This window comes from Emydura macquarii, unplaced genomic scaffold (genome assembly GCF_026122565.2).
Source record: "Emydura macquarii macquarii isolate MOO-44397 ecotype Brisbane River unplaced genomic scaffold, CSIRO-AGI_Emac_v2 contig_1902, whole genome shotgun sequence".
NCBI lineage: Eukaryota > Metazoa > Chordata > Testudines > Chelidae > Emydura > Emydura macquarii.
In genome coordinates, this window is record NW_027132039.1 from 21215 (window position 1) to 47203 (window position 25989).

At 41.0% G+C, this 25989-nt stretch overlaps 1 protein-coding gene across 4 annotated transcripts in view; it reads left to right on the top strand.

Moving 5' to 3' along the window:
- The window catches only part of ANKS6 (ankyrin repeat and sterile alpha motif domain containing 6), a 90106-nt gene that overhangs the window by 1901 nt on the left and 62216 nt on the right, over positions 1-25989 (top strand). For all 4 annotated transcript variants that reach the window (XR_010921738.1, XR_010921739.1, XM_067558266.1 and 1 more), the window contains exons 2-6: positions 3021-3520; positions 10615-10659; positions 14396-14600; positions 17117-17223; positions 20475-20623. Coding sequence is in view for 2 of the 4 variants with exons in the window: in XM_067558266.1 (XP_067414367.1) it covers positions 3021-3520; positions 10615-10659; positions 14396-14600; positions 17117-17223; positions 20475-20623 (1006 nt within the window). In the remaining 2 variants the exon portion in view is untranslated. The remainder of the gene's footprint in view (positions 1-3020; positions 3521-10614; positions 10660-14395; positions 14601-17116; positions 17224-20474; positions 20624-25989) is intronic.

A 25989-nucleotide genomic window follows, 5' to 3' on the forward strand; every position in this document is an offset into this window, starting at 1 on the left:
TAAAAACCAGAGAAAGGTCCCAATGTACAAGTCCTTCAACTAGTTCTCAAGTAAGAACAAGGTTTAACAATCCAGGTATTTCTGAAGTAAGAAAACAAGCAAAAATCTTTGCTTGCTTTTTTTCCTTAAACATATCATTTACACCTATAAAAATAATAAAACTGGAAAAAAGGGCACACAACTTTCTCAGGTCACTTTTTAGAAACTGCCATTTAAAAAATACTGCACAGAGACTTCTGCATCATTAAAACTCATGGAGAAAATTAAAAGTGGATGGAGAATATAGCCCTTGTCTTTAGTGAATTATGTCGATGACCAAACAAAATATACTAAGGAAATGTATTGCTTGAACACGGTGTACTTTCACCAACTAATCCTTTCTACAGTCCTTACAAAGATAGACTACAGACACTTATGCACATACCTTAATTTTATTCATTTGCATCGTCCAATTGAAATCAGTGGGACTGCCTATGTGTGGAAGTTAATTGTGTGCATAGGTGTTTGTAGGATCAGGACCATATTGGAGTGTTTTATTGCTTGAAGACTATTTTCTCTAATACATTTCTTCCACATGTACCAGGGAAATATGGGTGTTAATTCCCATCTGTTGTTAGCACAGTTAATTCCCTTCTCCTCTTTAATCTAATAGTACAGAGATTCCTCAAATATATTATAATTGAATTGAATTGCTGTAATGTATAAAGGACCCTTTTGGGTGCAAAGCTCCATTGTATGAAACACTGAACAAACATATATAGGAGGACACTCTAGCTGTGTTAAGCAGCTTAAAATATTGTTTACTTTATATTTATAAAAATATAGGCTTCATTTCCGTAGTTGAGCGGAGAAAGGTTAGTTCTAAGTCACCTTTCCAGTCTCTCATCATGGGGCTAGCTGGGGTCTGCTTTGGCATAAATTACCATATCCTAAATGGAACAGAGAGGATGGGGATGAATGTGAAAGACTGTTAACAACATCATGAAACAGCTTGATTTTTCCCCCCACAGGTGATTGGTACTCATACAGTAGTTCCCATGCCATTCAAGTTGGTGATGATAACGGGGGCTGAGAACTGTAAAAATCAGTCCAATTGACCAGACACATTAGTTATGATTTTCTATTTCTGGGTGTGGTGCCTCACGGGCACTGTGACTTAGGCACAGGGTACTCATGGCCCTAACGGTGTCATGGGCAGGTAAGAATAATAAGAGCACAGTTGTGCTCCAGCTAGGACATGCACCAAGAACCCTGCTTAGGTTAGGGCTCTATGCCATTAAGTGTGTCCTCTTTTAACAGAAGTTTTTCTAGGTCACTGATTAAGAAAGGTACTTAGGCACGTGCCTAACTTTAAGTATATGAGTAGTGCCATAAGCACGTGCTTAAATATCTTGCTGAACTGGTTCCTGGGGGATATTGGGCTTTATATAAATGGAGAATCAGGCTTATTATTACAGAAGTGCATATTTTATCACAATCTCTGATCTAAAGTTAATACTTTCCTTAAATCTATACCCTCAGAGTATAAGTGTAACTTGGAAAAGGAACAAATTATTTTATGATAATCAATGATACACATTGATCGCTCTCAAATGCAAGTTCAAACACCTACTTAATTTTACCATAAATCAGCAAAGTAAAATATTTTCTGTTAACTTACATATGTATGATAAATAAACAATACTACATGAATTCCCAAAAAATCACTCTGTTGTGACATATATTAAGTGATGATATTTCCTGTGGGAAGAAAGGACAGCATTTTTTATGGGGCAGAGGTAGCTACTGGTAGCAAAATCTGAGGTAGATGTTATGGAACAGAGGTAGCTACTATTAGCAAAATCTGACAGGGAGGCATTTCCTGTCTGTGCTGTCATTGCTTCTCCCCTGGTAATTTAGGAAGAAATCTCTTTTGTTAGGAGCTCACAGGCTGGGGAGATTGTAGGGGGGAGAAGGTGAGGTAAGAATGGGGGAAGTATCCAGATTCTTATGATAAAAAAAATATCCTGGTAGTGTTTAAACAAACACACACAAAACAAAAGAAACAACAACAAAACAAACCCTCTCCCCCAAAAACCTTTCTTATTTCCAATCTCTTGCAGGATGCTGAGACTGAGATATTTATTAAAAGCCCCAAGCATTTGAAACTGAAATTATTTTACTTTCTGAACATTTCCCTCTTCCTTTTGGTTTGTGCACTGCCTGTTAACTTTTCCCTTTTCTAACATCTTTCACCACAGCCAAGCTTAGGTCTTTCTGGCTCCCCCCAGTAATAAATGTTCTGTAGTTGGAACTTTTTTGCTTTTGTCCACAGAATGATTAAAAATCTATCTCACTGTTTCAGAGCTATTTCGGCACTGCTGAGTTCACAGCAGTAGAAACTTATTTTATAGGAAGGAAGATGGAATTTGGAGTTTTAAACTACTTGTTAATTGGCCTGGTAATTTAAAAGAAACAAATAAAACCTCTCCTCTAAAATTTCAAAAAATTGAGGTGGGGGATCAGTTTATGGTGAAGAAAGATTTCTATTTAACAGTGAAATAAATCTCCTAAAAGTGATTATATCTGAAAAAAAGGGATTTATAATGGAAATTTCTGTACACAGTGGCAAGTCAACCAGTAGTGATATTAAAACAATACTTATATTTTTTTTAGGCCCTGATTCAGGAAATCTCTTAAGTATGTGCATAATTTTAAGCATGTGACTTCAATATGGGATTATTCACATGCTTAAAGTTACACACGTACTTAAATGCCTTCTTGATCTGGGACATTTGTGTTTTTTTCCAGATCTTTATAGTTCTGTGGATTCTTCTATATCTTAATGTCAAAGGATGGGGGTTGGGCAGAGGTGATAGTCTTGAGACCAAATGGTACGTTTTCAGTTTATGTAGGTCTAGTATGAGAGTTTAGCATACTGGACAAGTGCTGTAGCAACATTTTCTCACATGCTTTCTGGAGAAGATGTCTGTTACAGTAGAATTGGTTATCTCTTTTCAATTCTTTTTCCTCCTCTTCAGGTTTGGACATCTAACTGTGGCTCATATCTTGTTGGAGAATGGTGCTGATCTCAATGCGCAGAATAAGCTAGGAGCCAGTGTTCTTACAATGGCTTCTAGAGGTGGCCATGTCAGTGTGGTGAAATTGTTGCTGGAATCTGGAGCCTTTGTTGATAATTATGACCATTTTAATACCAGTTTGGTTGACAACAGCAAAGAGGAACTTCCAGATATAACACCACTAATAGCAGCTGCCCAGCATGGATATGAAGCAGTGGTGCATTTACTCCTGGACTGGGGAGCCGATTGTAATTACACAGTGAAGACTGTGGACTGGAGTCCTCTAATGCTGGCAGCTGTTAGTGGAAAGGTGAGCTTGGCACAACAGCTCATGGACAAGGGAGCCAATCCTAACCATCTAAATGTGCTGCATAAAACACCATTTGAAATCTCCATTGGCTTCAAACATAAAGACATGAAAGATTATCTGGAATCACTAACAACAATCAGACCCCAGACAGGTATGGGCTATTATCCTGTTGTTTTCTTTTCTGTAAGGTTTAGGTTAAACATTTTTGAGACATAAGAACCAGAGGTAGTTTTTAATGTACATTTTATACTTTGAGATACAGGGCTCTGGATCTAGATGTTCTTGGAGTGGATTTACTCACTTTTGGGTAAAGTAGACATGCCACCTTCCTGCAAGCAGGTTCCCTCCAAATAACATGGAGGTATGTTGTTATTTCCATAGTTTTATGGTAACAAGACTGGGAATTTGACTTGAAAAATTAAAACAAAAAATTCGGTGTTCAAAATGGGATCCTATGTGTCCTCTTTTAGGGGGAAAATAAAAAGATTTACCCAAAGGGGCACCAAAGGAAAGATGTTAAAAAATTGCAGAAGATTCAGAGAAGAGCTACAAGAATGATTCAAGCCTGGAAATCCTGCCTTCCAATGACAGATTAAAGGAGCTCAGTCTTTTAACAAAAAGAAGATTAAGAGGTGACTTGATCAAAGTCTAAATATATCTACCTAGGGACAAGAAATCTGATACTGGAGAGCTCTTTAGTCTAGCAGGAAAAGGCATAGTAATGTTGCAAAGTTCTAAATGGAAATAAGATGATTTTTTAACAATGAGAGTAATTAACTTTTGGAACAGACCACTAAAGAATGCGGTAAATTCTTTATCAGTTGAAGTCTTTAAACAAGGTTTGATGTGTTTCTAAAATATATACTGCAGTTCATCTGCATATTGTTGGATTTGATGCAGGAATTACTGGGTGAAAGAAATTGTTTGGCCTGTGTTGTGTTATGTTATGTTTGGCCTTAAAATCTATATAAAATCTTTGGAAAATTGTTTTGGTACTGGGCACCATATGCCAAGAAATCTACAAGCTAATAAGGGTAAAAAACAAAACAAAGCAGCCTAACATCCTTGCTGTTTTTCTCCCTTTCCAAATACTCTGTGTCGGCAGGGAGGAAGCCTAACCTCAGTACTACACACCTGTGGTGTTTCAATACCAGCATCTTTAAATGACTGTTTCTCTCTCTCTTGCTCACACACACATGTGCTAACACACACATTCTGTTCAAAGAACATTATTTAGGTTGCAACGTCAAATAGACAAAAGTTAGGAAGTGCCAGGTCTGAAGTTGTTTTAATTCCACTCCTTTATGTGTCCGTCTGTGCTCTGAATGAACCAGGGGTCCTGTGGAAAAAAATAGCATGTGATCACTGTCATGCTGGCTGTATTGAGGGGGGAACATTTATTATATTATGTGACATCAGTATGTCAAAATCATAATAATTCATGTAAGATATGCCATGTCAGATACTGTTAGAAAGGCTATGATATGCTAAGTAAGATGATAATACTTATGTTCATGTGTTATATGGGTAATTGAAGTTATGGATATATTTGATATATCTGTATTCCAAATTGTGCTATCTGAGACATATCCTAGACAGGGTGGCGGCAGGACAATAGCCTGCTTAATGGCCCATTGAGACATCCACAGATTCAAAGGGCCCAGGGGGAGAAGCCAGGGATATACCTGATGAGTTACCAGGACTTGCTTATGTGACTCTGGACTCCATTTGGGTTCCTGTGAAATTCCACAAGCAGCATGGAAAGGACCAGAGGGTATATAAGGCAAAGCCTGGAATCCATTTTGTCGTCATTCCTGTTCAGCTTTCAGCATCTGTCTACCTCTGGATCAAGCCATCTGCAACTGAGGCTGTGCAATAAAGGATTGAGACCCATCCAAGTACTGGATGTATTCCAGAGGGACTATATAAGCCTCCAAACTCCACAATTCTTCTAGAAACCTGATATATATGACTTTCAAATCATTTGTATGTATTTGATTACTTTAATCCTTTAACATTTCTCTTATGGTTTGTTTCTTTCTTTTATAATAAACCTTTAGTTTTAGTTACTAAAGGATTGGCTGGCAGCGTGGTATTTTGGGTAAGATCCAAACTTATACTGCTCTGGTACTGTGGCTGACCTTTTGGGGTGAGAGGGAACCCTTTTAGTAACGAGCATAGAGTTTAAATAACTGGTCTCTTTACTGGACCTAGTGGCTGATTGGAAGCTGAAGACTGGAATGCAGTAAAGGGGACTGTGTGTATTTGTATACTGGCTTCTTGATAACCAGTGTGGGAAATCAAAAGCACAGTTTGTGGCTGGTTGGGAAGTCTGGCTTCAGTGCCACCCACCAGTGCTGGGAGAATCTGCTCTCCTTTTGCAGCCTGCCCTGACCTTGGCATTTCCAGGTGGCTACCCTAGGCAAGGAAGGATCAGAATCACGTAAAGATGATCATGTTGCATATATCCAAGGGAGCAGAATTAAGGTTGTACAAGCAACCGAAAACCTGGCATTTCTTAACTTGAACACTTCACTTTGCAACCTAAATAATGTTCTTTTAACTGGTTTTTGTGTGTGTAATTTCCTAGTTGTTTTTTCTCTCCCCTATTCCTCCCTTGCCCCCCCTCCCCAAATACACAAAAAACAAAAACAAAACAACCCTGACTTCGGAATGTACAGTGATATTAGGGTTTTTTAATTTTTCATTTAATACCTGATTCCTCTTCAGTAAGTTCTACAGAAGAATTCCATTGACATATCTAACATTAATTATGGTCATAGACCAATAGAATCAGCATACCAGTTTTTCTTCTCTTCAGTAAAGGATTGTTCTCTCATATGTAAACTATCTACTTCTGAGATGAGGCAGCTGTCTGGTTTGTGGCTGTGGCACCAGAAATCCTGTAGCCAATGCATAGTTTAGGTATGTGCTTTCCAAAATGTCTTGCTCTAGATGCAGCGTAGTTGTAGCTGTGTTGATCCCAGGATATTAGAGAGGTAATGTCTTTTATTGGACCAAATTCTGTTGGGAGAGAGACAAGCTTTCAAGCCACACAGAGCTCTTCTTCAGATCTGGGTCTGGGAGAGGAAGTCCCAGCACCACAGCAATATGCAAGGTGGAACAGATTGCGTAGCATAAGTAGTTAGCATATATTGTAAGGGACCATTCAAGGTAGAGGCCCTGTTAACACCTCTGCAGTTTTAGGACAAAAAAGAGGGGGTTAGTGGGTTACAGATTGTTGTAATAAGTCATAAATCCAGTCTCTCGCTTTAGTCCATGATTTTTAATGTCTAGGAAAGTTATGAATTTAAGTTCCAAGGCTCATCTTTTGAAATTGTTGTGCAGGTTTCCTTTGAGGATGAGGACTGAGAGGTCAGATATAGTGTGATCATTTTGTGAAAAGAGTTCATCCGCAGGTGATGTGGTGTTTTGTCTTTTATCATTTTCCAGTGTGAGTTCATTCAAGAGTGTGGTGATTGTCTGGTTTCACCCACATAATTGTTATTGGGGTATTTAATGCACTGAAAGAGGTATACCACATGTTGTCATTTGCATGTGTAGGATTAATGGATCTTGAAAGGTGTGTGGTGTGGGGTGTTGGTCAATGTAGCAGTGAATTATGTCTGCTGGTTTGCATCTGTTGTTTTGGCAAGGTCTGGTGCCGCTTGGAGTTGGTGTGTCCTGGTCATGGGACATCTTTAAGAAGAATTTTTGGACGTGCACAGCGAAACCAATGATACCTAAGATACACTGATGAAATTTTCATCCTTTGGACATCCCTCTCATAGATTCCACCACGACTTCAACAACCACTACCCGTCCATTAATCTCTCTGTGGAACACCACAATCAGCTTCAACAATGGAACCCCACAGACGACCCTTTACAAGAAACCCACGGATCACCACACCTACCTTCACAGATCCAGTAACCACCCCAAATACAAGAAATCTATTATCTACTGTCAGGCACCTAGGTACTATAGAATATGCTCTGAGGAGAAAGTCTGGGATGTACACCTTAACACTCTTAAAACCACCTTCACCAAACCAGGGCACTGCAGCAGAGAAGTAGATCACTTCATGAAATGGACCACCCAAATGCCCTGAGAGAACCTGCTTCAATACAGAAATAAAACCCCTCTGATCGCACATCCCTAATTGTCACCTACCACCCCACACTGGAACCTATAGGGGCAAATCACAATGCATACTCGATGGGGACTTGTCTTCAAATAAATCTTTCCTGAAAACCCACTTCTGGCCTTCAAACAACCCCCCAACCTCTCCAACCTCGTCATCAGAAGGAAATTCCCCCCAGACCAGGACACACCAATTCAAAGCGGCACCAGCACCTGCCAGAACAACAAATGCAAATGTTGCTCCAATAAAAGATATTACCTCACCCACCTTGTTGCTGTAGAACAGAATTGATAAACTAGATAAGTAATGCTGTGCCTGTTATTTTGAGATTGCTGCCCAAGTCTGGGCATAGTCATTTTGGGGCAGATTTTTAAATGTATTTGAGTGCCTAAAAATGCAGATGAACATCTTGTGGGATTTTCAAAAGAGCTGGTCCTTGATGAATAGCAACACACTTCTTGAATAGCCAGTCTGTATTTAAGCTCCTGAGATAAAGGATCAGTTCAATTGCCCACTCGTAAACTTCAGCCAACTCTCAAGGGTTATCAAAAATGGGGCTCAGCACTTTGGGATAGAATTCCGGATTCCTTCCCTGGTATATTGGTTTTCTCAGAGTTGCTCTATTTTAATGTTTGTGTTGTCATAATCCCCATATCGCTAGGCCATTCCTCATTTAAGACTCATTAACCCATGTTTAATTTGGCACCATTTCCCCATTCCACCAGTTCTCCTATAGTTTAGGAAATTAGGACAGAAACTTGACATTGCTCTCTGCTTCACAGAGAAGGTTTTTACTTAATCTCTGCCATACACTGGGGTCTAGCTATATACTCAGACACAAAGGGCATTTCTCTCAAAAGGGGGAAGGCAGCAGAGCGGGAGACTCACATTAGTTCTCCAGCTCTTAGATGGGCATCTGCTAATAAGATGTGACTTGGCTGGTTGATGCACCAGCTGAGGGAAGGAGAATTCACACCCTAAACAACAGCATACTTCCAAGTTTTCTTTTCAGGGTTCTTTTTAATCAACAAAATTAAAACAAAACCAAAACTACCCAAAATAGTCTAACTGCCCCTCATGGTGTTGTCTTAATCCTTGTCTCCAGAACTTCACAATCCTTATACTCTTTCATCCAGGGTGGTCTCCAACTGCGGCGTTCCCCCAGCCAGCTGCTGTTCCCTGCAGGTGTCTCCCTATCTGGCCTTTCACTTGACAGGTGCAAGGAGCCCTCCTTTCAAGGTCCTTTTCTGACCCCGGTCTCTCCTTTCTCGTCCTTTGCCTAAGAGTTAGGAAGCGTTTTATACAATTTCCCCTAGTGTACATGACTAGGACCAGGTATGACCTACAGCTCCAGCTTCCAGTTTTAAAGAGCCCAAGGGATTCTCATTCTTCCTTTGGTTCTCTGCTCCTCATCTGACTCTATGCAGAATTTTGGAATTACTCCTTGTGAAGTCCAGTTATGGACAAAACTGTCTGTGTAAAAATGGTAACTTCTAACTTAGTAGCTCTGTCTCCTGTTTTTTTATTTCATTTCAAATATGTCATTATAACTTTTTACTCCTGTTAGTACTAAAGTACCAATAAGGCTTTGGAAGACGGAGCTGGATTTATTTTCTGACTTGTATACACATAACAGACTATATAATTTTTCCCCTTAATTATATCTTGCCAACAGTTCCAGACACTTCACAGACATTTATGAAGACAAGCTCTATGCCCTAAATAATTTAAAATTGAAATAATTTCATTTGCAGAATCTTTAGCCTCTGACTGTCAGCTGCTGAGACAGGGGATGGATCATTTGATAATTGCTCTATTCATTGCCTTAGAAGCATCTGGCACTGACTGTTAGAAATAACCAAACAGGTTGTCCCTGGGGCGGATTGGGGAGACGGAACCCTTTATTGCCTGCTTGTTCCACCTCGACACCGCGAGTGAGCAATGAGGGGGTTACTTTACAATTCTTTTATCCATAACAGTATGTAAATGTATACATTTCGTGCAACTCCCCATAGACCCTTATTTGGTTACATTAATACCTATAAAATGAATATTAACGACTACATGATGAATACAATTATACCTACCCCTGTTTGTTGTTTACAGGATTACCATACAGAAGTCAGGCACATCACCTTAAAACCTATTAATTTTACACTAACATTCTTTGAAGTAAAGGCATGCCAAGGGGAGAAGGAAGATAATGCTTTCTTCCCACCAAAAGCCTTGTGCAGGAGTGGCAATAGTTATTTTATTAGCTTCATTCCCAGTGCAGATGGCCAGGAAGGGAGGAAAATAAGAGAGATAACAGACTCTAACTAGAATTCATGCCAATTAGCAGAAACAAAGGTTTGCCCGTGCCTTGACCCCGTTCTCTGTAACTGAGACCTGACCATTTGTCCAGCTTTTAACTCTTTACTTTCCTACACTGACCACTGTCGGGAGACATGATGTTGGGCTATATGGACTATTGGTCTGACCCAGAATGACCGTTCTTAAGTTCTTTTATCATTGATAAGGATGAAGATGAAGGTTTTAGAAAGATGGTTTAGAAAAATATTTTTTATATGAACTGAGCAAATTTGATCCGAAAATCCATGAGTAGACATGAAAATGGAGCCCTACAAAGCCATTTTTGAGTCATGTTTCAGAGTAGACCCACACTTTGGGAATTATTGACCCCAGTGCAGAAGCTCACAAATTTTATCCCTGAAATTAACACTAATGCTTTGAACCTTATTGTGGGCCCTCTGAAGTGAACTTCAACCTTTAACTTTCCAGACCTATTACTGTATAAATGTCAAGATTTCTTTTCCTTATACAGAACAGATGTTGGGTTGCAAACAACTCTACTGATGCTTTATACAGTCTGTAGTCCTGATCCTGCACTGAGGACCCTGCTGGTGGACCTCTGCTCCCACAGAGCCTATATTAGTTTCTTTGTGCTTTCTTCTTTACTGATCAAATAGAATACTGATCAAATGTACATTTTGGAATAAGATAATTATATGTAGAATATATTTTTTACTTTTTTTGCTACACAAATTGTACTACAAATTTTTGCCTACATGATTTTAATGGAAATATTCGTATTTTCTCAGATAATGACAGGAAGCAACCCGATGTCTTTCATGCTTTGAAAATGGGTAAGCATTAAAAAAATTCTCTACCACATCTGTTTCTTGGTATTGTAGGGTAGGCTTACTTGCTAACATGGGAAATTGGGACAGTGTGTACTGTAGTTATAGGCGACTCTGACCTCTCCTTACTGTTATTTTTACCTTGGAAATAGAAATCTTCTATATTCAAGATAGCCTAGGCTTATCTTTCCTCTCATTTCATTATAAGAAAATCTATGTTGCTCAAAACTTGCCATAAAAACCTAAACCTATCCTTCCAAAGTGACCTACTTTAGAAGGTCCAATTATTCCAAATACATGCTATCTTTAAAATGCTTCTATCTAATAAGTTCTTGGCATAAAAGCAGAAATGCCAATTGGTGTGAAAATGCAATGGTTTCCTTTTCAGCCATACATTGCAATCAATTTTTTAAATAATTTTAGAGCAAGAGATAGCATCCCAGCTTCTTGTACCTTCACTCATGAACGATCTTTATTTTTACTGACAATGCATAGAAGCCAGTGACAAACCTGTGTCACACCAAAATAGGTGCCTCCAGAAACTTCTTTCTTCACTTCTCTTCATCATACTACATAGTGGAAATTCTGAGACTGAACTCTTATCTTCTTTGGGTCTGAACATGTTTTTGGCTCCTTCTCTGGTGCCACTGATTCCCGAGACTTTGGGCTGCTCCTGCCTTTCAGTGACTTTTCTAGCTGGTTCAGTTCAGACCCTTATTTCTTGGATTCAGATGAGCATGAGGATTCTCTTTCTGCGTCTGGTTCCAGTGGTTGTCTGAGTTGGCCATGATGTGATCAAGGGTGGACTTTGAGACCTACCTGGGCATCATGTGCCTCTTGGTAGATAGTGAAAAGTTCCAGAGGGATAGCCATGTTAGTCTGTATACAGCAGAAACAATGAGAATCCTGTAGAGTCCTACAGGACTCTCTTTGCTCTTGGTAGATGTTTCTGCTACTAAGTATGTCAGGAGCTGGTCTTGCAGGGCCTCTTGGGGGAATGTAGTTGTCATCCTTGCCCTGGAACTAACTCCCCATTCTCCCCTTGGGCGATGTTAGTCATCCTTAATGTATGAGGAGCCCTAATAGAAAGGGACCCTGACACATTCTCTCTTTCTCCCATCTCTCTCCCAGTGTTTTCAGGGTTGAGAAACCTACCTCTCCTCCCACATCAGAATCTGATGTGCTACTGGATTCACCTACTTTTGCCCTGGCTAAGGTACTTTCCAGGTACTTTTGCCCTGGCTGAGACTGATGATCAGGCTGTCAGGGGATGATGATGTGGATGCTGATGTCCCAACTGGTATTGACAATCATCTTCTCTATATGATAACACTGGAGTATCTTCTGTATCCACTAGACCCAGCAATTCCAGGATGTGACTATCAATATGGATGAGGCTTTGAACCTGTAGACTCCATCAGTACAGGAAGAGACCCATGTGTTCTTGGGCATGCCCTGATCAAACTGACCATCTATGCACACTCTTCTCTGATACACGTCTTATAAAAAAAGTAGGGTTCAGAGGAAGCACCCACCAGTGCCTGGAAAGATAAACAGATAAGAAGTTTAAAATCCAGTGAACACACAAATAGACTACCCAAACAGAGCCAAAACAGATAAATTACAATATTTCAGCCTTATGTAGATCAGTAGAAATCAGCAGTCAACCATTCATGCAAAATGAGTCACCTGACCTAGTCTACATCATAGCAACATGGCTGGCTGACACCATTTGCCCCATGCTAGCTCACCTGGGCCCACCAACCCAGTCCACAGAATGCAAATTGGTAAGTGACTTAGCCATACTTTTCACTTCCAGAGTCAAGTGCTGGAAAAATATTCATGAAACAAAATCTTTGCAATTCATCCATTTGACCTGTAAAACCAGGGACAAATCCAGATTAGATATCTGGTAATCCATAGATTTATGGATGCCAGTGATATTTTAGAAGAGCTGCTGAGAGATGCTATCTGACATAGTAATGAAGTTCTGAAGATCCATTGTCTTGGGAGACATTAACATTCAAAAGAATGATGCCACAGATGCAGCAGCACAAAATCTCTTATCTCTGCTGTCAGGTGGGTTCTTTACCTTTCTTCTGCATACCTGAGGTGGTGTGCTCTAGGTCATTCTGGACAACAAGTCTGTAACGTACTGTGTCATCAAGGGGAGAGGTGCTTATGCCAGACCAGTCTTCAAAGAGTCAGTCACATTGTGGCATTACCGTAAAGTCCACCAGATCTATCCTGTGGCTCTTCACCTATCAGGAAAAGGCAACATCAGATCAGAAGAGCTTTTGGTTCAAAACCAACAAGAATGGTACCTAAAACATTTGATGATAGTTTAAAATTGTAGGAGATACTCCAAAATACCAAGTACCTTAGTTTCTGTTCTCAGTTGAGGATAAACAGTCCCCTCTGTCATGGATGCCTTTCTATTGGAATGGAACAAAAGATATTTTCCCCGTCCTTGGTTCCTCATATTATCTAAAAAATAGACAAAGCCAGGGTCATCTTGGTGGTTTCAGTTTGGCTTGCTGAAGATGTCGTGTTGTTACTCAAGATTTTCAGAACCTAAAGCAGTGGTAACTTAACTATTTCATTCCAGGAGGTTTCAGGAATGAATCGATGGGAACACAGCACTTCCAGCTGATGAATATTAATATAAGCAAGCATGCTCTTATCTAAAACTATTATTTATTAGATTTAAGCACACACAGACATAAACAATAGGTTTAGCGCATCCCAAATAATTATTTAGAATCTGGAATGGTATTGAGTAATTGCAGCAGATCAACGCTGGCCAGATGCTGCCTCTGTAGAAAATGAGGGGTTGGTTGTTTTTACCTCCATTACTGCAGAGGTATAGATTCAGAGGAATTCCTTTTGTCCTATTTTTTTTGTTCCCATTTTTTTTTCTGCAACAGACCCTCAGAGAATCATGGCAATCTATGTGGTTGTAGGGCTGGAGGGTTGCTTTGGCTCTGCACTAAAGTTAACCAAGACCAGCTAACATGTTTTTAGAGGTGTTAAACCCTGTCTAGGTTAGTGTTGAAATGTATTAGTTTAAAAATGGTATTTTAAAACATGATCTATCTTTCTAATATAGACAAGGTCCCAGTGGCTAACAGGCTCCTTTGTGGTAAAGTTTTGACACCACGTTCAGTCATGAAGGGGAAAAAGCGTTTTAGTTCTAAGTCAAGTCAATGTGCAACCTTAACTACAGACAGTAGCAATGTCTCCATAATATTTAATATATACATTTTATGCACCTGTTACTGTTGTATGCACCTGCTCTAGGGATTTATCCTTGGAATTATGAGACAGTGCTGCAATGCACAGGAAAAGAGTGAATGGAGTACTGTGTGTGGATACACTCCACCAGTTTATGCAAAACAGGACAGATATGCTGATCAGTTGAAGGAACAAATAACACTACAAATTCTTTGCTGTATCATTTGAACTGGATATAGTTCAGTTCTTTAATGTAGATGGAGCTTTAGTGTGTATGAAGTAATTATCTTTCTGATGATGTTGCTATTTCATTTAGTTTTCATAGTACAATACCATATTTTAAAGGTGATATATATATATATATATATATATATAATTTATTTTTCTTTTTAAGTAAGAATATTTTTGCTAACATTGACAACAAATCAAAATATAAATTAATTTAGCGGCTGAGAAATTGTCTATTCCTCATATACAACATTATTATGTTTTGTAACTTTCTTCATAGGAAATTTTCAACTGGTTAAAGAGATTGTAGATGAAGACCCAAATCAAGTTAATATTATTAATGGTGATGGTGCTTCTCCACTGATGATTGCAGCTGTAACTGGACAGTTGGCCCTTGTACAGATGCTTGTTGAGAGAAATGCTGACATTGACAAACAGGATAATGTTCATGGATGGACAGCACTAATGCAAGCCACGTACCACGGGTAAGTGATTTTTGTTAGTGGTTAGTGGTAGGAGGGGGTTTATTCCACTTCCTAGATGTGGACACAAAAGTAATCCATTAGATATTGGCTCAGAAAAACAGAGGGCAAGCTAACTAAGAATTCTAGATACGGATGCCAAGGCATAAAATGTCCTATGCTGGTGAGACACAGGCCTGTTTTAGATGCTGAAACTTATGGTGTTGTTGATGTGGCTTTCCTTAGTGCTAGCTTCAAAAGAAGCTTTGACTTAGGTATTGGGACCCTCAGGTCTATCTAGCAGGTCTTATCTCCAATAAGTAGCTTGGAGACCCAGGGTACCAAGCTGGTACCAAGTGGAATACAGTCAGTGCAGAGTTACACTGGTTCAATAGCCTCAGTACTAGGTTAGACACAGTCTCAAGTTCCATCAGCTACTCCTCACCCCAAGGAGAGTAAGAAGAGGTAAGTCCTTGGGGAGCCTCAGTTATTGAACCAGAACTCTCTTAAGAAGAAACAGCAGATGAAGAGACATTACCATGACTGTGGATCCCAGAATTCAATGGCATATCTGGGGACTTCAGTGCTGGGGATCCCAGTGCCTTGTGGTTGAATTGTCTTTCAAAAAGACAGACCTTCTTGCTTTAAACATTTTAAGTGATGGAGAAACCAGCACATCCCCATGTAGGTTGCCCCAATGGTTAATTACCCTCACTTAAACATTTGTGCCTGATTTCTAATCTGAATTTGTGTAGTTTCAGCTTCCAGCCATTGGGAATTTAAGTACATCAGCACCACGGAGTGCAGCCAAGACAGGTGGCATAGTCAGGACCGGTTCGATTCTAGCTTCTAAGGGAACATTTCACTTCAATAAAAAACCCGTGGCACTGAGCCTCAGACCTGGGTCAGTTGACTTGGATGCAGGACTAAAAATAGCTGTGTAGATGTTTGGGCTTGAGCTGGAGCCCGGGCTCTGAGACCCACCACCTTTGCAGGTTTTCAGAGCCAGGGCTCCAAGCCACGGCTAAACATCTACACAGCAGTTTTTAGCCCTGAAGTCCAAGCCCGAGTCAGCTGATCCAGGCTGGCTGTGGCTGTGCCATGGGTCTTTTATTGCAGTATAGATTTACCCTAAGAGAGTTCCTCACTCCATTGAAGTGTAGAGCATTGCCGAGAGTTGCTCATGCTCAGAGGCTGCCTTTCCAGTCCCCTTTGGGGCTAAAAATCTTTAGCCTCAAAGAGTCTGAATAGCTTTCATGTAGAGGTCCTTCCTGCCTCCTCAGGAGCAGCATCAGATGTCAGGAAATGGAGGGGGGCGGACTTTGATCCAAAAAGGAGGAAAAGAAGGCCTGGTGTGGGGCAGGAGTAGGAGGCAGAGCAGGGAGAGACTCATTTTCAAGGAGTAGGGGAGCAGTGGTGGGAGTTACAACTCACAAGCTATTGTGGGGGAACAGAATTTATTTATTTATAATGGGTGAGAGAAGAATCCCAGATTGGTTAGTTGGTTGATTTTATTGGGAGATCAGAAATTACTGTGTGTTCTGGAGTGTCAGAAATAATGTTTTCAGTTGGAGAAAGTGTCATGCAATTGCCAATTCCAGCGCCAAAACTTATTTTGGGAACCATTTGCCACTACTTGTGGACATTATTTCTTTTATGTTATTTATTTGAGTCAGTTTATTTTTTATAGTCGTGTCCCCCTCGGCTTAAGGGGTGGTGCCACTCTGGTGATATAGTGTTCTCTGCAACTGTCCCACTGCTTTGGTACCTGCTCACTCACCCTTTGGGCCAAAAGAACTCAAAATTATCGATCGTCAGGGCATGCTCTATTTAGGTCACTCAGGTTGATGGGAAGAGAGGGAGTTGATAGTAGCTGATTATGAGTGGTAGATTGATTTTTTTGGGGGGGCGAGCTGAGTTTTGTTGGGGGAGCCTTTGAGCTTGTTGCTATTTTAGTTTTGATTGTGTTTTTAAGTTTTAAGGCACCTAGAGTGACTGATAGATGTCTTTTTGTACATTTTTAAAGAAATCTAAATAAATAACAGTATTTTTAACGCAAATTGTCTCCAGTCATCTCAGTTTACTACATACACATAGCTTAATTACCAGCCAAATAAGAAAGTGTAAGAGAAACACAATAGTTATGGTGTGTGGGGATGGGTGTTTGATTTATGAAGTGACATCTGTCTCTGTTTTGGAAAAAAAATCTACTTGCTTTTTGACTTCAGCATGCATATGCAGTAATAGGCTTTGACTATGAAAGTGTTGGGGAACATAGGCTGGAATTTAGTCTTGTGCAGAGGACCAAGCATAAGAACTATGACTCTCTTATATCCCTAAAGTAGGCCAGAAGCTGGCCTTCTGCACCTAGTTTATGTTCATCCATAAAGAGAAAACAGTGGCTTTCAGGAGGAATATTGGGAGCCTTTGGACAAAATCTGGACAAATTCTAATTGAGGAAGAAGGGTGTGGCATAAGAGGGAAGAGATGGAACGTTAGCACTCTTTTACATATGTGACTAGGTTTTTTTTTTCTTAAAGAAATAAAGAAGTTGTTAAGTATTTGTTGAATCGAGGAGCTGATGTCAATCTACGTGCAAAAAATGGATACACAGCCTTTGACCTGATAATGCTACTGAATGATCCAGGTATGTTATGTTATAGAGCACAAAGGAAATGCTTGCAATAACAGTACATAAAACAAGAAAAACATCCCTTCTAACCTAGAAAATACATTTGAGTTGATAGAAAATAATCTCCCATGGGTTCCATGTGACAGAGAAAGATTCTTTTCTGGAAACAATATATTTATTGCATTAATTGGTCAGATAGAAGTGTACAGAAATGTTTGGGTTATAGCTTTTCCTTTTAGGATCCTTTTATTCCTGCTGCCTGATTTTTCAAGTGTGGTGTCAAAATGTAACGTTTGTGTCACCAGTGTCATTTAAGTGACATTGAATTGTGATGGCCCAAAGACACTCCTGCAACATTGCTAAAAATATAGAGTAAGAAGACAGAATAGTAATGAAAGTGAAAGCTTCCACTTGCTCAAATGTCTTAGTAACCAACAGTAAAGGGACAGGAAAGAGTGTGTGCCATTATCTGGAAAGTGGTGAACTCCTGGGTAAATCTCTTATTTAGCTCTGTAAGAGCAAGTAAAAGTCGCATGTTAGAAGTCCAACATCTTTTTCTTGAAGAACACCATAGAAAGAAAGGAAAAACACACTTAAATGAGGCTTTGGTAAAATGTTCTTAATTTTTGTGTTAAGTTGTCAAGTAAATAACTTTAGCTTACATGAGTTGGCACTTTTCTATTATTCTTACCTGTATCTGGATTGGCTTTTCTGAACCCAAAGAATGCTGTTTCTAGTGGAATTAACCTTTGCTATCTCTGTATTTCCTTAACTGCACTCCAGAGAGAGAGAGAGAAAGAGAGAGAGTGTGAGTACGTGTGCGTAAGGGAGGAGGGCAGAGTGCCTCTTCAGAAAACAATAGGGAAAGTGAAAAAAACTGAACACTAAGTAGTTCTTAGTTTTGATATCACCAGTAGACTGTCTCATGTTGAATGGCAATCAGTAGAGCTGTTCTGACATCTTGATTGGACAGTGCTCCAAGCTGTACTGTGGGTTATTGACAGTACATATTTTCCTGTGACATGTTGTGGTGTCACAGGCAAAAATATATAGAGAGAAAACTAATTCAGAAACTCTACTGCTTTGACAGAGCTTGGCACTAGTGCTGGTGCAGTATAGGCAGGGAGCAGAGAGTACTGCAGCAGAAGGCAGTTAAGTTCTCAAGCTCACAGTTCCCAGTCAGCTAGGTAGAGGACCTTTCCCTCCATGATCTTTTCCATTCAGGGCATCACAACAGAGACTCCTTTCTTAGCTGTATCTACACCAGATGTGTTCTCAAAAGTTTCCCACTATTGCAGCACCACGTGTGGGAGCACCGGTCTAGACAAGGTGCTGAGGGCTGTCAGGTCTTTAATCACTAGTAGGTATTTGCACCTTATCTGGATTGGAGCTCTCACTAGTGGAGCTGCATCCAGGGTAGCAACAGGGGGAAATTTTAGGGAAAAAAATCTGTTGAAGTGTTTTTCCTTGTGGTTAATGTTAACTTTCAGAGCTGACAAAGGTGTCCTGTTTTCTATCCAGTCAGGCTAGTGTGTAGGCCAGTTCTTTCCTTCTAAAAATCTCTTCTGGGTTCTGCCTGAAATAAGATAAGTTTTACAGAACTTCTTTCCAGCATCAGCACTGCAAGGGCACAAATATTTAGTTCCAAATACAAAAGGTCCTGTTGTTCTGCTAATAAGTCATATTATTCCACTCCTTGTGTTTACTAACACTGGACACTCAAGTACCCCTCCCAAGCACTATGAAGTCTTTTGCGAGTACGTCTCCCCTTAGACTGTCCTGTCCCCTTCCACTGCAGCATGTAAAACAATCTGAGGTGAGATTTTGAGGAGTGCCTCAGGGGAGTTAGCAAAACCAGTCCCATTGAAAGTCCTAGGTCCCTCAGGTGTTCCTAACACCCTTATGTCTTGTCTTGTGAGACATTACTGCTCGGCAAGCCAGAGTGTGACTCTACAGTGCACTAGCTTGCTGTGCAGTAACATCCAATATGGACATTGCGACAGTGCACAAAAGTTTCACAGTGCAGTTTGACATATTGCTCTTGAAACAGCTTGCCACACAGTAACACAAAAAAATCCTTAGATGCTTTTGCAAATCCCACCTCTATCCCTTGTGTATTTCATTCAGTACTTTGGCTGAAATTCTAACCCCAGTGAAGTTAATACTAAAACTCCTATTGTCTTCAGTAGTGTCAAGGATCCACACTTTGTTTTTAGAACATTTATTGCCAGTTCAAAAAATTACCTTATTAACGTATGTCTCGCTTGTGCTTTGTTCTCTCACTTTTTCCTTTCATTCACTCCACTTTGTTTATTTCTGCTTTGTTTCTTGGTGTATTCTTCATCATTTTCACTATCTTGTTTCCCATAGTTTAATTTTTACACAGTGTTTAATGGTTTTAAAAATGTGCAATTTATTTTTTCTCTATTGTCATATTTTTGTGCAATAAATGGTTTCTGTAGTTATATTTTTGTCTTCAAGGTACTTTTTGATTCTTCCTCACTCTTTAGCATTTTTTATCTCAGGATTCTTTCTTCCCCTCATTTTGCCTTCCCATTTTCACCTTATATTCTTTCTTTCTTTCTTTCTTTCTTTCTTTCTTTCTTTCTTTCTTTCTTTCTTTTTCTTCTGTTTTTTAGCTCCTTTTTTTCTCCTATGTCTTTTCAGTCTCTTCACTGTTTAATCTGAGCATCGCTCTTCCCTCTGGAATTTGTCTTCAAAAACTTCCTCCCTCCAGACTATGCTCAAGGAAAGAGCAAAAAATATCCTTTCTCTCTGCTCTTTTCTTCTGTCTCAGGTGAGAAAAGGTAGCTTCTCAGTGTTTTTCTTAGCCCTCATCAAGCAGCTCTCAGGCTCATTTGTTAAAGTTCTCTTGATTCTGACTGAGCAGAGCTATCTTCTTGGTGTTCAGTTGAGTTTAGGTCTAGTGAGTCAAGCACTGATAGCTCTTCTATAGATCTGGTGGTATAATATCACTGTGTAAGTCAGCAGCTCACTAAGTGCAGGGCTAACATTCAGTATTTGCGGTCAGTTCACCTTTGTATCTGAATGCCATGGAAGTTTCACTTGGACAAGAATAGAGAGGGAGACCAAATAGGGAACCCTTGGCACCAGAATTTTAAACCTAAATGTCTGGTGCTGTTGCTTTATCCTCTCATAGGAAGCATAGGAGAAGCTTCAGCACATCAGTCCTGGTTGATATATTTGATATGAAGAGACATTTACAAGTACAAAACAAAACAAAAAACTAAATTTGTTTTCTCCAGACACAGAACTTGTACGGCAACTAGCATCAGCCTGCATGCAAGTAGACAAAGACAAGGGTAAGCAGAACAACAAATCATCTTTGCCTTGTTCTAGAAGTAGGCAATCTTTAAATACCCCGATGTTGCCAGATGACAAGGGAGGATTAAAGGTAAACAAATTTCATATGTACTCTCTCTTTGATGATTTCTGAATAAATAACAAATGTACAATTTACTCTAATGTATGAAATGGGGAAAGACACCACCAGTGTTTGGGACCTAGGACATAACTAACATACTTGCTTTCTGCAAGCCAAGGGTACATCAGTCCTCCTTGATTTTCTAAGATGTGCGTTTTGGTAGACTTTTTGGCTGCTGGGTTGCTAGTAGGGACAGTGGGTGGAACTGTTTCTTTAACTTTAGAGGAAAGTTGAAATAAGCACCCTTATAAAGAAACTTATTCCACAGTGGCAAAAGTCACTGTGTAGTTAAAGTTGTAACTGAGTTTCCATTTTAATCCTGATTTTAGCTCTTCTTTTGAAATCCACAAAAAAGTTGTATTTGCCTAAAATTCGTTAGGTTACATCTGCAGCAAAGTTAGACGTTTTCTGTAGCCTTTGAATCAAATGGGATATGGGGTTTAATTAGTATTGTGGGCAAAAGAGGTGAATGTGGGCTGCTCTGATGCTGATAGTAAGATCACTTTTTTTCACGTGATGGTCCCTATTGTATTCCACTGAAGGCTATGCTCCTGGAACTGGAGCTTTTCAAAGTAGTATTGCTCTCTAGTCCACGCACACACCCTTGTACTGTCTTGTGGTTTTGCCTGAGGTGGTAAAGGGCAGGGTGGACCAACCCCGTCTCTAGTTTCTTCTCACTGCCGCATGGTCTGAGTTGGAGCTTCTGCTGTCCTCTCGTCTTTGGTGACACATTCTCCAGACTTTTTATAGTTAGGATTTTATTGTTTTTTGAAGTATTTTTCTAGATCCTAGAACTTTTATAGGATTAAGGACTTGGAACGCTGCTTTGGCGGTTTTCCTGCCGAACAATCCTCTCCTGCCACCTTCCAGCACCCGGGTCTGGGTACTGGATTATGCTGAAGATGCCAATGTTCAAAGTCTGTGCTTCCTGTCCTCGCTTGTTTTCCATCAGCGACAAGCACCAACACTGTTTGTATTGTTTGGGGGAAGCCCACACCACATCCAGGTGCAGTATCTGCCTTTCCATTCCTTTCCTGCCAAGCTCTCCACCTCAAAAAGCACCTCATGGAGGTTGCTATGGGGCTGCAATCAGACCCTGACCAGGGAACCACCCCTCCCTCCCATACATTGGCCTCAACAATCTAAGAGCACTCTCTCTACCGTGGAGCCTCCATCTGGCTCCATCAGTACCAGTGCTACGGACCCTGTGCTGGAACCTAGCTATGAGCCACAAAAGCACGTGCATAACCATGGTAGTAAGTCTTCCTCCAAATCCAAGAAGGATGCTGCACTGTTCACGAGTTCTGGCCATGGAGGAGCAATGTGTTCCAAGGCTCACAAGAGTGACAAAAGGTTGCACGGTTCATTGGATCTGCCATTCCCAGTTCCAGAACCTCATACCCCCTTCTGCTGTGGCTCCACTAGTGTCCCGTGAATCGTTGGTCCTGAGACACATCTCTTTATTGGTCCCAGTTACTTCCATAGATTGGGTACCATTGATGCCGAGGAGATTCAGAAGTGCTCCCGGACCTCCTGAACTGTTTGTCTTGGAAAGAGCGAGGTCTCAGCATGTTCCGGTGCACTTACCTGCTCAGAGGGCACCATTTCCTGAATTAGATCTACCACCTTCTGGCTGTACCCCTTTAACGCATCACATTCCGACAGCTCCGTTGGCACCGTCGTTTGTGCAGAGCTCTGGTTCCTCTGAATCTGAGGATTCAGATGTTCGACACGGTCTGCCGCTTCCATTCCGGAGACATGATTACCACAGGGTTCTAGCAGCACTGTGACAGTTCCCTCCTTTACCGCAGCTAAGGAGCCACTGAGTATCCGACTCCTTGGGCACTGATGTACCAACAGCAGGATCAACCAGGTTGGCCATATTGGAGCTCTTGACTCAATATTTGCCTTCTGAACCATCTCATTGAGCATGGGAGAACTCTCCTTTTTTGCCACCCCACCCTTCATTGAGTATACGGTTGGAACTGGGGTTAGACAATGCACCGATCAGCCCAATCCCAATGGTGTCTACAGATCTGGAGAGATTTCCTTCATCATCCCCAGATGTGGTTGTGTCATCAATATACTCCTTCCCACCAGACAACTGTTATCAGTTTCAAGAGCTACTACGAAGGATAGGCAATGCTCTTGAGATCCCAATAGAAGAGGTGCAGGACAGTCAACACCAGTTACTAGACATTTTGCACACATCAGTAACAACAAGGGTGGCCTTACTGATCAACAATGCCATTCTTCAACCAGCATTCACCATATGGCATATCTAGGCCACAGGCAAAGCCCACCCTGAAGGGGGCTGAGAACAGGTACTACGTCCTCCCCAAAGGTTCAGAGTTTTTATTCTCACACCCTCCACCTAACTCTGGCTGCACTGGAGTGGACCAAGCAGCAACCCCTACGCTCCACCCCAACAGACAGGGAGGGCAAGAGACAGGACCTTATGGGTCAAAAGTCTTCTCAGATGAACTACAGTTCTGGATCTCTATCTACTTAGCACTGAGGACCAAGTATGATTTTATAAACTATGGATGGATGGTGGATTTGCAGATTAATTACCTCAGCAGGAGCGTTCCTGATGCCAAGCAATTTTACAGGAAGGTAAGTTGATCGCCAAATCCATACTTCTGGCCGCAGTTGATTCAGCAGACATGTCTTCATGGATAAGAACATAAGAATGGCCATACTGAGTCAGACCAATGGTCCATCTAGCCCAGTATCCTGTCTTCTGACAGCAGCCAATGCTTCAGAGGGAATGAACAAAACAGGTAATCATCCAGTGATCCATCCCATCGCCCATTCTCATCTTCTAGCAAACAGCAATCCCTGCCCATCTAGTTAATAGCCATTGATGGACCTATCCTCCATGAACTTATCTAGTACTTTTTTGAACCCCGTTGTGGTCTTGGCCTTCACAACATCCTCTGGCAAGGAGTTCCACAGGTTGACTGTGCGTTATGTGAAAGAAATACTTCCTTTTGTTTTTTTTAAACCTGCTGCCTATGAATTTCATTTGGTGACACCTAGTTTTTGTGTTATGAGAAAGAGTAATTAGCATTTCCTTATTTAATTTCTCCACACCCGTCATGATTTTATAGATCTCTATTATATCCCCCCTTAGTTGTCTCTTTTCCAAGCTGAAAAGTCCCTGTTTTATTAATCTTGCCTCATATGGGTATGCCATACCCCTAATCATTTTTGTTGCCCTTTTCTGTATCTTTTCCAATTCTGATATATCTTTTTTGAGATGGGGTGACCAGATCTGCACACAGTATTCAAGATGTGGGCATACCATGGATTAATGAAGAGGTAATAATATATTTTCTGTCTTTTTATCTATCTTTTTCCTAATGGTTCCCAACATTCTGCTAGCTTTTTTGACTGCCGCTGCACATTGAGTGGATGTTTTCAGAGAACTATCTACAAGGACTCCAAGATTTCTTTCTTGAGTGGTAACAGCTAGTTGAGACCCCATCATTTTATATGTACTTGATTGGGAGTTTATGTTTTCCATGATGCCTTGGGGAAGAGGGGAGAGACACTTCCCCCTTCCAGAGAGACAGGGAATAGCATGTGGGGGACTCCATTTATGCAGCTGACTGGAAGCTGCTGGCTGCCTGCTGCTGGCTACTGCCTGCTGCTGGATTAAAGCTGCTGCTGCCTGCTGAAAGCTGCGGCTTTGCAGCCTGTTTGTTGGTGGCATTGCCCAAGCCAAGGCAGGGACTCTAGAGCTGCCTGAGGTGGGCCTGCAGTGGAGGTAGTGTGAGTGCCACCCCCCGTGTTGTTTGGGGCAGGGCGTGTAAGGGAAGGGGCACTGCACAGAGACTTTCACTGGGCCTGAGAAGAGGCAGATTCAAGCAGGGCCAGGACTGCAGACTTTTGGTTGGGCCAGCTCCAAACCTCCAGCGGGACAACTGAGCTGAACTGAACACCGAACCCACAGAGTGCTGTCTTCTGCAGATCTTCAAGCGCGCCCACGCAAGCAAGGGGTTAGGGCTCTGAACTCTTGGGGAGTGTACACTCTGCAGGTGGGGTACACAGTGGCAGTGCAAATGGAAGTTTAGACAAGTTTCATTTGTTTTCATACTAATTTTATTAATTGGTTTATTCAGCTGCCCACTCACCCATTTAACATAATAGTGATGTTTAGTTTCAGTCTGTTATGTTTAATTTGTTAAGTAAAGTTGTGTTAACCCTAATTTGTATATTGGATGTTTAGTTTGCATAAGTGCAATTGTTAAGTTAGACCTGTCTCAGATTATTATTATCATCAGACTAGGTTTAGTCCTGGAAGCTCCCAAGGCCCGCTATTAAGCGTGTGCAGGGGCCAGCCAGGTCTTTAAAAGTAAAGGGACTGCAGCAGAGGGGTTAGAGGATTCCCACCTATCCTACATCACCGCTGGGATACTCAGGATCTCCTGTGTTGTTAACAACCTTAGCGCCCTTGCACACAGGTGAGTGTTGCCGGCTCCCAAGTAACCCAGAAATAGAAGGGGGTTACATATGTATGGTTGGGATTATGTTTTCCAATGTGCATTACTTTGCATTTATCAACATTGAATTTTATTTGTCATTTTGTTGCCCACTCACCCAATTTTGTAAGATGCCTTTGTAACTCTTCGCACTCTGCTTTGGACTTAACTATCTTAAGTGGTTTTATATCATCTGCAAATTTTGCCACCTCGCTGTTTATCCCTTTTTCCAGATCATTTATGAATAAGCATATGATTTAATCATGGAGATCACGGATTCTGTGACTTTCCAGGACCTCTGTGACTTTTTGTGGGGCAGAGCTGAAGCAACTATCGGTCCTGGGACTGACAGAGCAATGGCTGCCCCAGTTGCGGGACGGCTGTTCCGTGGCCAGCCCCTCCCCCCATCAGCTGTTTGGGGCCAGCCCGGGCAGCCACCTAACAGCTGATTGGCAGAAGCCAGCCCCTACTCCCCAGTTGCTGCTGCGCCAAGCCATCATTCCTCCCCACCCAACCCTGTCATTCCCCCCCCTCCAGTATTTTTAATAAAGTCACAGACAGGTCATGGGCTCCATGAATTTTTGTTTGTTGTCCATGACCTATCCGTGACTTTTACTAAAAATAACCGTGACAAAATCTTAACCTTTTTTATGAATATGTTGAACAGTACATGCCCCTGGGAGACACCATTATTTATTGGCAACCGGAATTGTAACTGGTTACATTCCTTAGGTTTCCATAGAGAGGTACAGAACACAATCAGAGACCTCCCCTTTGATGAATCAGACCTCTTCAACCAGAAGACAGATGATTCCTTACACTCACTAAAAGACTCTAGAGCCATATTGA